Source organism: Oncorhynchus clarkii, chromosome 20 (assembly GCF_045791955.1).
Source record: "Oncorhynchus clarkii lewisi isolate Uvic-CL-2024 chromosome 20, UVic_Ocla_1.0, whole genome shotgun sequence".
NCBI lineage: Eukaryota > Metazoa > Chordata > Actinopteri > Salmoniformes > Salmonidae > Oncorhynchus > Oncorhynchus clarkii.
In genome coordinates, this window is record NC_092166.1 from 53148532 (window position 1) to 53162324 (window position 13793).

Here is a 13793-nt window from a genome sequence, read left to right on the forward strand (position 1 = left end):
GTTGTCGCATGTTGAAACGTCATTTTTAAGCTCACAAGTGTGGCTGACGGGAGTGGGAAAACCACACGTTTAGCCCCGAATTGAATGAATTGAGGACAATCGTACTTTTACCCGGTTTGTGGTTAAAGAAGATGAATTCTCTCCTCAAGGTGGACAATGAACTCAAAACCAAGGTAAAACGTGATTTATCAACGCCACATGTCACGAGACATCATGGGGGAAAGTTGCTAGCTAGCTAATGTAATGCTAACGTGACTTAGCTTGCAATTATATGAATCAGAATGAGGTCAAGTGTTTAAGGTAATTTGCTTTATCTTCTGCGCCCGTCATAACGGACAAGGCAAACTGTCTAACAGGGTGCACCTCCCTGAACAAAAGGGTTGCTGTGCCGCATATTTCGGTGCGAGCTAACGGTGTCGAGGTACCGTTAACTCAATTCGGCACAATTTTTTTTAGGCCTAGTCAGTAGAGTAAGCATGTTGAAATGACGTTGATGAACTGATGACTGGTATCATATTGCATACAGTAGTCTAGCCTACTCACTTGTTGTATTTAAACAGACTTGCTGATGTATTGAATTGTTTGCCTGTGATATGACAGTTGTTTGGTTATTTGTTCAGGTCGATGCTTTCAGAGAACGAATTACTGGGGAGGTGAGTTTCCTTTCAGTGGTTTATTCATTGAGGGACAAAAGCAAATATTTTAGCCTGCTACCTGTATCTAGATCTGAATGTAATTTTCCAACTCAACTCTTTGTTTCACAGGCGGAGGAGTTAGTTGCAAGTTTTTTCCCAAATAAGTTATTGGAACTCGACCATTTCCTCAAGGTAAACATATTTATGTCATCAAAATGAAATGATTAGTCAAATGTCCTCTTGACTTCCCTTTATAGTGTGTGTATGTGTTGTTGGTCATCCTTTGCAGGATCCTGGCTTAAACATCTGTGAACTGAAGGAAATACACTCAGAAATCAACTTGACTGTGCCAGACCCCATTATACTCTCGAACCTCCACGATGGACTTGAAGCGGTGAGACTTGGAATGGAATTTAACACCCTGTAATTACCAAATGCCATCTGTGATTGCATGTGTTCATTGTAAACAACTTGATATCCTCTTCAAAGCAAAATGCCAAAAAGAGGAAGATGGAAGATGGCTCTGGGGAGGACAAGGGTGAGTAATTCACACACATTTTTACCTCTTGAGTTTTCTGGTGTTTAGTTTTTTTTTTACCACGGGCCTAGTATGGGTGCCTGGCTTTGTCTGAAAGTGGGGGGTGGAAAGCTTTGGTATAATGGCTGCTCCTGAGTGGCCCAGCAGTCTAAAACACTATCTCTGTGCTAGAGGTGGCACTACAGACCCTGGTTCAATCCCGGGCTGTGTCACAACCGGCTGTGATCGGGGGTCCTATAGGGCGGCGCACAATTGGCCCAGCGTTGTCCGGGTTAGGGGAGTGTTTGGCCGGGGGAGGGCCGTCATTGTAAAATAAGAATTTGTTCTCAACTGACTTGTTTAGTCAAATAAAATACTTATCAAGTAATGCAAACAGACCCTGTGCAAGGATAAAGTGACTAAGGGGGCAATTGAAATCGGTGGGGGGGTTCTTGGAATTTATATTGAATTCTGCTTATATCACGCTATACCACAAACAAAGTTCAAATGCAGAGACTCAGACTATTGAGTGCTTTTGGTTGGCAGGAAATATGTAGTCCTCACATTTTATTGGTCACATACATGTTTAGCAGATGTTATTGCGGGTTTAGCGAAATGCTTGTGTTTCAAGTTCCAACAGTGCAGTAATATCTAACAAGGAGTATCGAACAATTTCACAACAATACACACACACACACACATCTAAAGGAATGGAATTAAGAATAGATAACTATTTGGACAAGCAATGTCGGAGCGGCATAGACAAATACAGTAGAATAGAATACAGTATACATGAGTTGAGTAATGCAAATTATGTCAACCTTATTAACATGACTAGTGTTTCATTATTAAAGTGGCCAGGGATTTCAAGTCTATGTATATAGGGCAGCAGCCTCTAATGTGCTAGTGATGGCTATTTAACAGTATGATGGCCTTGAGATTGAAAAAACAGCTTCTATCTCTCTGTCCCAGCTTTGATGCACCTGTACTGACCTCGCTTTCTGGATGATAGCGGGGTGAACAGGCAGTGGCTCGGCTGGTTGTTGTCCTTGATGATCTTTTTGGCCTTCCTGTGACATCGGGTGCTGTAGGTGTCCTGGAGGGCAGGTAGTTTGCCCCTGGTGATGCATTGAGTAGACTGCACCGCCCCCTGAAGAGCCCTGCGGTTGTGTGCGGTGCAGTTGCTGTACCAGGTGGTGATATAGCCCAACAGGATGCATCTGTAGAAGTTTGAAGGTTTTAGGTGCCAAGGCGCTGTTGCGCCGCCTTCACCACACTGTGTGGGTGGACCATTTCAGTTTGCCAGTGATGTGTACGCAGAGGAACTTGAAGCTTTCCACCTTCTCCACTCTGATCCTGTCGATGTGGACAGGTGGGTGCTGCCTCTGCTGTATCCTGACGTCCACGATCAGCTTCTTTGTTTTGTTGACATTGAGTGAGAGGTTGTTTTCCAGGCACCACACTCCCAGGGCCTTCACCTCCTCCCTGTAGGCTCGTCATTGTTGGTAATCAGGCATACTGTTGTGTCGTCTGCAAACTTGATGATTGAGTTGGAGGCGTGTGTGGCCACGCAGTCGTGGGCACAGGAGGTGGCTGAGCACGTACCATTGTGGGGCCCCTGTGTTGAGGATCAGCGAAGTGGAGGTGTTTCCTACCTTCCCCATCTGGGGGCGGACGGTCAGGAAGTCCAGGACTCAGTTGCACAGGGCGGGGTTCAGACCCAGGGTCCCAAACTTAATGATGAGAATGGAGGGTACTATGGTTGAACGCTGAGCTGTAATCAATGAACAGCGTTCTTACATAGGTATTCTTCTTGTCCAGGTGGGATAGGGCAGTGTGATGGCGACTGCATCGTCTGTGGATCTATTGGGGCAGTAAGCAAATTTGAAGTGGGTCTCGGGTGTCAGCTAAGGTAGAGGTGATATGATCCTTGACTAGTCTCAAAGCACTTCATAATGACAGAAGTGAGTGCTATGGGGTGATAGGCTGTTTAACTGAACAAAATGACTATGTGAATGCAACCATACACACGGGTGTCTTAACAAAATAATGCGAACTAAATGCCGAAAGTAGTACCCTAGTTATTCATGCAAACTAAGATACTAAATAGCAGTTTGTCTTAGATTACCGACACAACTGCGAATATGAACGAACACAATGCCGGCATACATTAAAAACAGTTTCAATACTTGCAGTTCCATTTAAACGCATGAAAAGCAATAGGCTACCAAGATAACCATAGCAATAATATGTAGGCTATCCATTTCTATGATGAAACATACCAATATGTAGCTATACCCAGGAGAGTCATTTGGTTTCTTGCATCGGAATGATATTGATTTCTGCTTATATCACACCAAAACACAAACCTAAAACTTAAAATGCAGAGACCATTGAGTGTTTTTGACCAAAAAGTGACAGGTTGGCGTGAAATCTGTTTCGCTCTATCAGCACCATGGACAGCACCCTACACACTTAGCAAGGCTGTTTTGGCAATGGAAATATAGGCTAGCTAAAGAAGTCATTTTGCCATTGCATAGCCTAGGTGTTTGCTGAAAATGAAGCCACTGGCTATACTACCAAGATTTTGATGTAAAACCAACCAATTAAACTGAACAACATTATAAACGCATCATGCAACAATTAACGATTTTACTGAGTTACAGTTCATATAAGGAAATCAGTCAATTGAAGTAAATTTATTAATCTCTAATCTATGGATTTCACAACTGGACAGGGGCACCATGGTTAGCCCCCCCCCCCAGGCAGAAATACTCCTCAGTTTCATTAGCTGTCAGGATGGCTGGTCTCAGACAATCCCCCAGATGAAGAAGCTGGATGTGGAGGTCCTGGGCTGGTGTAGTTACACAGGGTCATGCTCCTTCAACTTTAGACATCTGTGGCATTGTGTTGTGACAAAACGGTACATTTTAGAGTGGTCTTTTATTGTCCCCTGCACAAGATGCACTTGTGTAATGATCATGCTGTTTAATCATTCTTGATACACCATACCTGTCAGGTGGATGGGTTATCTTGGCAAATGAGAAATTCTCACCAACAGATGTAAAGACATTTGTGCACAACATTTGAGAGAAATAAGCTTTTTGTGCATTTGAAACATTTCAGGGATTTATTTTTTTACTTCAGCTAATGAAACATGGGACCAACATTTTACATGTTGCGTTTTATATTTTAGTTGAGCATACGTTTGTTTCTTACCTTTCCAGAAGAGTTGCAGTCTTCTTGATGCTCTGTTGAACTTCCTGAGTAATTGATTATTTCATTCTTCCCAAAATCATCTTGTAAGATCCCCCTCAAGTGCCAGTTGGATTAGTTGAGCTTTCGTTGGATGTAGCATGCTTCATCTGTGCTGACTTAACACATTTGTCAGTGGAAAATAAGTTATTGCCAGCTGCCTATCATTTAACAAGTGTTGACACCTCAGTTCCCATTGCACACCAAACTTGTTTTTCTTTCTGCAGTGCATTTCAAATGCTCCCTGTTTGATGCGTGCCTAGTGAATCCTTTGGTTCTATCAATAGCATGCTTCCAGTTAGAATACCCGCCTTGGACGAAAGCCATGGACCCAATACAGAACTTTGTGTCACTTTGGTTCCCCTGTCAATCTGCAGAAAGTCAGTATTCCAGCCACTCTTTTCCTATGAACCGGTTGCTATTAAATGGACGTTTTTCAACAGAAACCCTGCGGCTAGGTTAAGATTCTAACCTGGTCCGCCTCCTCTGTTCCAAGATTTGTCAGGAACAGTCGGAACGGGCTGTGGAGCCATTATCCCGGCGGCAGTTGTTGAAGGGTGCGTCTGCTCTTTACACGGAGCTAGTTGAAGCTCGGCAGCAGCATCTTCTGCAGGGCTTGCCGGCGGCCTCAGTGGTTTGACTTCTGGTATCCATTATGGCTGGTTAGAGCTAAATAACCTAATAGCACTAATGACTTTTTACAGCTAGCATGGAAGCTAACTGAACTCTAGTGGTGGAGCGGGAAGCAGCTTAAACTGTAAACTTGACCCTGTCCTTAAATCGTGCAGTTCTCTACTAAGGTGTAACCTTTTGTAGGCTGGTGGAAGGCTACTCAGTCCTACTGCGCTCCAGCGAAATCGGGACATGCCTGTGCTCGCCATGGCTCTAACAGGCAAAGTGAAACCCTACAATCAATTTGTTTGTGGTGAATGGAGCTCAAATGATATGTGACAATACCATTGGACCAACGGCATCGGATATGAAACAACAATACAGATGTAAGAGCACAACAAAATGGATAAAGAAATGTATTATTGCAGGTGCCTTTTCATTGTAAGCATCAGTGGTACAACTAGTGCTTTCTAACTGCACTGAACCAACACAGTGTGCGTGGGAGCGACGCAAAACTTTTGAGTGGTCAAAACCATTCATCTTGAGGCGATGGGGGGTGGGTGCAAAATGCAATCTGTTTTATTATATCATATATACAATGGCCTATATCTATTTTAATACCTAGCTCTAATTATTATGACTAATTATTGAAAATGATAGATTACCCAATGTATCATGATATTGTTCTAGTAAAGTGGGGATGCAAAAACATGTTTGCACCCCTATTTTGAAAGTGGGGTTGCAGCTTCTCCGTTTGCTCCTATGGTCAAGTCCAGTTGTAAAACCTCTCTTGTTCATCTTCTCTTCCCCTTCTACAGTGGCTGGCACCAAGGTTTTTGTCATGCCCGGTGGGATGATGAAGAGCAATGCCAAGCTGGTGGACCTGATCGAGAAGGTCAAGCCAGAGATCAGGACACTGATAGAGAAATGTAACACGGTACGTAGCTTTATCCCACACAGTTTCTTCCTTAATCTATTTGGACGGGTGCTCATATCACTCATTACTTATCACCCATGATCTAATATTCAGTCTTTCTTGTTCTTCAGGTCAAAATGTGGGTTCAGTTGCTTATCCCAAGAATAGAAGATGGCAACAACTTTGGAGTTTCAATTCAGGTGCCATGTTTACTTTAAATGTATTAAAAGGGCAAATGGTATTGCAGTCTGTACCTACGGTCTCATTTAAGTGTATTGAACCACATTGAACCATTACTCAATTACTGATTGGGCATCTGCAGGAGGAGACAGTTGCTGAACTCCGAACAGTGGAGGGAGAGGCAGCATCTTACCTCGACCAGATATCCAGGTACTAACTAAAGTCAACCCAGTCTTTACTTTGTTTACGCTGAGCACTCTTACTGCAGTAGACTATGTAATCATCTTATTTCCCATCTGCCCATAGATACTACATCACAAGAGCAAAGCTGGTGTCCAAAATAGCAAAATACCCACATGTGGTAAGTGTGATTTGCTAACTGCAGGTCTGGTTGGCAAGCTTCTTCCAGGCAGAAACCTATCTAGTGTGTGCATTTACTGAGGGCAAAACGATGGTATGGACATTTGGATATCGTTCCAACCCTAATATGCATATTTTACCTACATTACTATTTACTATTGTCGCTCTGTCGCTAAATAGGAGGACTACCGGCGCACAGTGACGGAGATTGATGAGAAAGAATACATCAGCCTCAAGATCATAGTTTCAGAGCTGAGAAATCAATACGTGAGTCAAATGTCCTGTTATACACAGGAATAGTTTTCCTCACCATCCATTTCTACCCGCAAGTTAACATGTTGCTTTCTAATCCTGAACTCTGCTCTGCTACAGGTAACGTTACACGACATGATCTTGAAGAACATTGACAAGATAAAGAAGCCTAGGAGCAGTAATGCTGAGGCGTTGTACTAAGACTGACCCAACCACCCTTCCCCTGCCATGTTGTCAAGTTTTACAGTACCCCCAAGCCTGGGTTTGGGTCGTCTGACCGTCTAGAGCTAGACCATCACACCCAGATCAGTACAATCCAGAAACCATAGCCCCAGTAGAGACAACCACACGCGTATTTTCGTTTTTGATTTGTAAAATATCGTCATTGTTTTAAAACCCTTTCAAGAATACGTTATGAGATTGCTCGACGAACAGAGAGAGGTCTAGAAAAAGTGCTATGTATTTTTAAAAATGTAATTAAAAAACATTTTGTCCATGCATCTCCCACTGTCTTTTGTTGAACTTATTTACACCCAGCTCTGTTTTGGATTGGTCCAAGATAGCGTTGACCATTTTGATATCTGTCTACTGCTTTACTGATTGTGTTCTATGGCTGCGATAGGAGACAAGTCCCATGTAAGGTCACTGAAGAAGTGCTTTTAGAAGCTGTGTGTTCAATTACCCTGGTGGTATTGGCTGACTGCCTCTATGCTGGATATTATGGACTCAAAGCAGAACAATTATTTCAGAATGTAAGATTGTTTAGATTTTTTTTTTAGTTGTATTTCTTAATGTATTTAAAGACATGTTCCGGAACTTTGGCGACTACGAAGCGGGCGTTTTCCCCACATGGGCCAGCCACCTAGCAATATGAGTTCAAGCCAATGAGCTTTAGCTCCTCGCCATTTGAGTGACGGCTAGCAAGAGGCGCAAACACAGCAGAGTAAGTGAGAGCAATGACGTGGTGGATATGTGATGTAGAATGCAATTTTCTGGGACTAATTTCGGTTCATGAGTGTTCCGTTCAGAACTACTGGTTAAGTATACAGAAGTATATCTTTAAACAGGGAAATCCCATTGAGACCAACGCCTCTTTTTATTATTTTTACAAGGGTATCCCGCACACAATCATACAAATTTACAATTCCAACACAATAAAAAAATACTATTTACAAGCAATTGAAGATAAGTAACTTACAAAACATGATCATAAAAAAACAAACCTGTTCCTAAGTGAAAGTCAGACATTGGAAGGGCCCTTGTTAGATGAACTACAATGCTTTTAACTCCAGAAAGGTGTTTAACTAATTTTACTGAATAGAATGATATTGTAAGAAGGCATTTGGAATAGCTTCATTTTTAAACAGTATGTTTCATCATGCTTGATGTTCTTCAGGGGTGAAAAGGATCATGCAATATTAGACATCGTTACACTCACTTCTGCGCACATATACCATTGACGTAACCCATGTTTTAGCAATGCACTTGTCACCCAGTAGATGGCGCTAAATAGTACATGTAAGGCTGGTGTTAAATGAACATCCCCAGCAGTGCAAAAGTCAATCATGATTTACATTTATAATAACACACATCTGATTCGACCGAACTGCATCTTGATCACTTACGTAACGGACCTTATGTTTTGATTATTTTATTGGAAAAGGTCCCTTTACCGTACATCAGATCAAAGAACAAATGTGCCTGGCATTAGTTCACATGGGTTTTACAGACAATGTTTTCTTCAGGTATTCAGAGGAAATTAAATCCACCTTTCAAACAATGTATATTAATGATGAGGCCATCTGCGCTCTTTTAAGGTCCTTACTACTGAATAGTGTCTGTTCCAGGTGCATAGGAGTCAAAATAAGAATACTGGAAAAGATCGAGACTGCACACTGTCGAAAAAAGGAATACATTCAAAACGGAAGCTTAAATACAAAATATAAATGTTTATTAAAAAAAAACTGGTGCAAAAATCGAAGTTGAAAACAAAGTTTCAGCCTCATGCCATCATCATTGTAAATTCGCACACACATCTGGCTTCTATTTCAATAATAATATGTCACATGATCAGGTGTCCTTAATGTTTTGTATACTCAGTGTTTATGTTTTACATACTTTTTATTTATTTTTGCATGTCAAGATGCCTTTGTTGTAAATGTTTTCGCGCCACATTGGTGGCAGTTGTGAAAAAAGTAAATAATTGGAAGTGTTGCAAAGTTAATTGAAGTTAATGCCACTGTTGATTTATATAATTATTTCATTGAAAACTCTTCGGAACCCATAGCAGCCATCAACGGCCTTTCTTTAAATTGCTATTGCGGCAGCGAACGGCCACGTTTTTCTAAAATTATCAGTGTCACAAAATGTACTTTCTAACAAACTGTTGTCGTATTCGCGTGGCTGTTGTCATCAACCAGAAACCGGAAAGGTATGCTGTCATTTTACTTTTTAAAATTAATAAAAATCACTTAGTCAGGTCCATAAGTATTTGGACAGGGACACAGTTTGCATCATTTTGGCTCTGTACACCACCACAATGGAAACAATCCAGATGTGCTTTACTTTTAGACTTTCATCTTTACTTTAAGGGTTTTGTGAAAATTATTGTATGAACCGTATAGGAATTACAACCATTTTTATACATAGCTCCCCAATTTTAGGGGCTAAAAGTAAATTGGACAAATGGATTAAATATATTTTTTCCTATTCAATGTACACACAATACCCCATAATGACAAAGCAGAGACAGGTTTTTAGAAATTTTTGCAAATGTATAAAAATAAATAAACTGATATGTAAATGTTATAAGTAAGACCCTTTACTGAAGCACCTTTGGCAGTGATTACAGCCTCGAGTCTTAGGTAAGACAGTATAAGCTTGGCACACCTGCATTTGGGGAGTTTCTCCCATTCTCCACAGATCCTCTCAAGCTCTATCAGGTTGGATGGGGAGCGTCGCTGCGCAGCTATTTTTAGGTCTCTTAAGAGTTGTTAGATCGGGTTCAAGTCCGGGCTCTGGCTAGGCCACTCAAAGACATTCAGAGACTTGTTCGCAAAGACACTCCTACGTTGTCTTGACTGCGGGCTTAGGGCCGTTGTGAACCTTCGCCCCCAGTCTGAGGTCCTGAGTGCTCTGGAGCAGGTTTTCATCAAGGACCTCTCTGTACTTTGCTACGTTCATCTTTCCCTCCACCCTGACTAATCTCCCAGTCCCTGCCGCTGAAAAACACCCCCACAGCATGGTGCTGCCACCATGTTTCACTGTAGGGATGGTGCCAGGTTTCCTCCAGACGTGACACTTGGCATTCAGGCCAAAGAGTTCAATCTTGGTTTCATCAGACCAAAGAATCTTGTTTCTCATGGTCTGAGAGTCCTTTAGGTTCCTTTTGGTAAACTCCAAACGGGCTGTCATGTGCCTTTTACTGAGGAGTGTCTTTCCGTCTGGCCACTACCATAAAGGCATGATTGGTGGAGTGCTGCAGAGATAGTTGTCCTTCTGGAATGTTCTCCCATCTCCATAGAGGAACTCTGGAGCTCTGTCAGAGTGACCATCAGGTTCTTGGTCACCTCTCTGATCAAGGCCCTTCTCCCCCGATTTCTCAGTTTGGCCGGGCTCTAGGAAAAGTCTTGGTGGTTCCAAGACTCTCGGATGGGGCCACAGTGTCTCCTGACCCCTCCTGTCTCAGCCTCCAGTATTTATGCTGCAGTAGTTTATGTGTCGGGGGGCTAGGGTCAGTTTGTTATATCTGGAGTACTTCTCCTGTCCTATTCGGTGTCCTGTGTGAATCTAAGTGTGCGTTCTCTAATTCTCTCCTTCTCTCTTTCTTTCTCTCTCTCGGAGGACCTGAGCCCTAGGACCATGCCCCAGGACTACCTGACATGATGACTCCTTGCTGTCCCCAGTCCACCTGGCCGTGCTGCTGCTCCAGTTTCAACTGTTCTGCCTTATTATTATTCGACCATGCTGGTCATTTATGAACATTTGAACATCTTGGCCATGTTCTGTTATAATCTCCACCCGGCACAGCCAGAAGAGGACTGGCCACCCCACATAGCCTGGTTCCTCTCTAGGTTTCTTCCTAGGTTTTGGCCTTTCTAGGGAGTTTTTCCTAGCCACCGTGCTTCTACACCTGCATTGCTTGCTGTTTGGGGTTTTAGGCTGGGTTTCTGTACAGCACTTTGAGATATCAGCTGATGTACGAAGGGCTATATAAATAAATTTGATTTGATTCCAAACATCTTCCATTTAATAATGATGGAGGCCACTGTGTTCTTGGAACTTCAATGCTCCAGAAGTATTTTGGTACCCTTCCCCAGATCTGTGCCTCGACACAATCCTGTCTCGGAGCCCTACGGACAATTCCACAAAAGTATGTGGACACCCTTCAAATTAGTGGATTTGGCTATTTCATGCCACACCCGTTGGGGACAGGTGTATAAAATTGAGCACACAGGCAAACATTTGCAGTAGAATGACCTTACTGAAGAGCTCAGTGACTTTCAACGTGCCACCTTTGCAACAAGTCAGTTCATCAAATTTCTGCCCTGCTAGAGCTGCCCCGGTCAACTGTAAGTACTGGTATTGTTAAGTGGAAACGTCTAGGAGCAACAACGGCTTAGCCGCGAAGTGGTAGGCCACACAAGCTTCCAGAACGGGACCTCTGAGTGCTGAAGAGCATAGCAAGTAAAAATCATATTTAACACTTACTACCAAGGTCCAAACTGCCTTTAGATGCAACGTACAAGAACTGTTCGTCGAAAGCTTCATTAAATTGTTTTCCATGGCTGAGCAGTCGCACGCAAGACTAAGATCACCATGTGCAATGCCTATAATCGTCTGGAGTGGTGTAAAGCTCGCAGCCATTGGACTGGAGCAGTAGAAACACGTTCTCTGGAGTGATGAATCACACTTCACCATCTGGATGTCTGACAGATGAATCTGGGCTTGGCGGATGCCAGCAGAACGCTACCTGGCCCAATTGCACTGTGCCAACTGTAAAGTTTGGCGGAGGAGGAATAATGGTCTGGGTCAGTTTTTCATGGTTCGGGCTAGGCTCCTTAGTTCCAGTGAAGGGAAATCTTAATGCTACAGCATACAATGACATTCTAGATGATGTGACAACAGTTATTGGAAGGCCCTTACCTGTTTCAGCATGCCAATGCCACTTGCACAAAGTGAGAAATGGTTTGTCAAGATCGGTGTGGAAGAACTTGTCTGGCCTGCACAGAGCCCTGACCTAAACCCCATTGAATACCTTTGGGATGAATTGGAATGCTGACTGCAAGCCACACCTAATCACCCAACATCGGTGCTCTAATGCTTTTGTGGCTGAATGGAAGCAAGTTCCCGCAGCAATGTTCCAACATCTAGTTGAAAGCCTTCCCATAAGAGTGGAGGCTGTTATAGAGGGGGGACCAACTCTGTATTAATGCCCATGAATTTACACTACATTACTTTTGATAATGTAGTGTATTTTGGTTTATGATACGGATTCGGACACGTCCTCCTTGCACTTTTTAAACAGCGTTGTTGAAGTTTGATGATGTGAAGTTCTGGGAATAGCTCCCAGATTAGACAATCCTGTCATAATCACTTGGTTGCTCACAGGCGAGCTCATCAGCAGTGGAGCAGGATTGCTCTCTGTCTCTTGGAAATAGTTGCAGTGCATAACTCGTTGGTTATGTTGTCTTGTTTCTACTTATGTCATTCATATGGTAATGGATGCTTGCTATAGCTAGCTAGCTCTGCCAAACAGGAAAAGTGTGTGTCGGTATATTTGGGCTGCGTTTGCGAAGCATAGACCTCAAATGTCACGTTCACAAGCTAGGCTCACAGAAAATCAGCTAACTAGCCACCGGAATGGAGATTAGAGTAATTTATCTGTTGTGTTTAGGTCATAGTTTGTAATGTTTGCTAGGGAAAGATATTCATAGGCTATACATTGCTTTGTTTTCTATTATTTGACAGTTTAGCTGTAGTGTTAGGGTAGATTCCTGCGCAGTGGGGCTCATATGATATTGAGTTGTAGTGATATTTGTTTACATAACCAGCGACAAGCTGCTTGTTTTGTCCTGTTTCTACCGATGGAAACTGCCCCAGCTTCGTGACTAATTAGTTAACATTGGCAGACTGTAACGTAAACTCACCCCATTCCGTACAAATGTGCGCAACCGCAACATTCAAACGAGGCTGCAAAGAAAACTAATGGGACTGTAGCGACCAGTGTTACCAACACATTTTCAGGGTATGTTGCTGGAGGCAGGTTTTTTTTTTTATTTTAATTTTTAATTTTTATTTTTAAATTAATTTCAAATCAATACATAAATCACATGAGGGAACACAAGCATACATAGATTACAAACAATAGACAATCGAGCTAGGGGGTACAATATCACATTACAATTACACAAGGACCTTAAGGGACATGCATATACTTACAATTCTAACAGCTTTTTTGTTAGTAGGGCATTTAACTGTCTTAAAATACAGTTCAATTTCTTTTTGTAGGGTACGAAAATGTGGTTGATTTGTTGCTAAATTACGTTGTGATGTCATTGCGTGATAGCGTAAAACTGCGTCATTACGTAGAATACACAACAACGTTACTCAAATTGACTGGCCATCTCAGCGAAAAATATGATTTGACATTTGTTCAGGTACAGACGCCCACTCTTTTCTGTTCTTCTGGCTGTATAATTTTTATTGAGACATGTTGATTGATGTTGTAAGTTTTGTTCAAGATCAAACATTCGCGACCAACTGTATTCATTGGGTTTGGCTTGTCAAACCCCTACTACTGCAGCTGCAGTCAACCAACAATGATTTGCAATTTGTTGCTGCTGCACTTTTGCAGCCAGGCACGTGTGTTGTGACTGAGTGTGCGACAGAGAAAAACGTTTTTGTGTAATTTAGAGGGGAAATGCGTGCATTTTAGCATTTGAGTCACTTTTCAAAAGTTGCTAAAAGTAATAAAAAAAAAAAAAATTAAGTAACTAAATGTGTTGCTAGGTGCTGTTTGAAAAATAAGTTGCCAGAGTAGTCTGAAAAGTTGCTAAATCTAGCA

General features: G+C 42.3%; 1 protein-coding gene across 1 annotated transcript; it reads left to right on the forward strand.

Annotated features, from left to right (window-relative positions):
- Positions 1 to 3: 3 nt before the first annotated feature.
- LOC139376494 (proteasome activator subunit 3) lies at positions 4 to 7227 on the forward strand. The gene is made up of 11 exons (XM_071119136.1): positions 4 to 173; positions 621 to 653; positions 765 to 827; positions 925 to 1029; positions 1125 to 1173; positions 5838 to 5956; positions 6067 to 6135; positions 6258 to 6325; positions 6422 to 6476; positions 6656 to 6742; positions 6848 to 7227. Exons 1-11 carry the CDS (start codon positions 132 to 134, stop codon positions 6926 to 6928), a joined length of 771 nt encoding a protein of 256 aa, XP_070975237.1. The 5' UTR covers positions 4 to 131; the 3' UTR covers positions 6929 to 7227.
- Positions 7228 to 13793: the final 6566 nt, after the last annotated feature.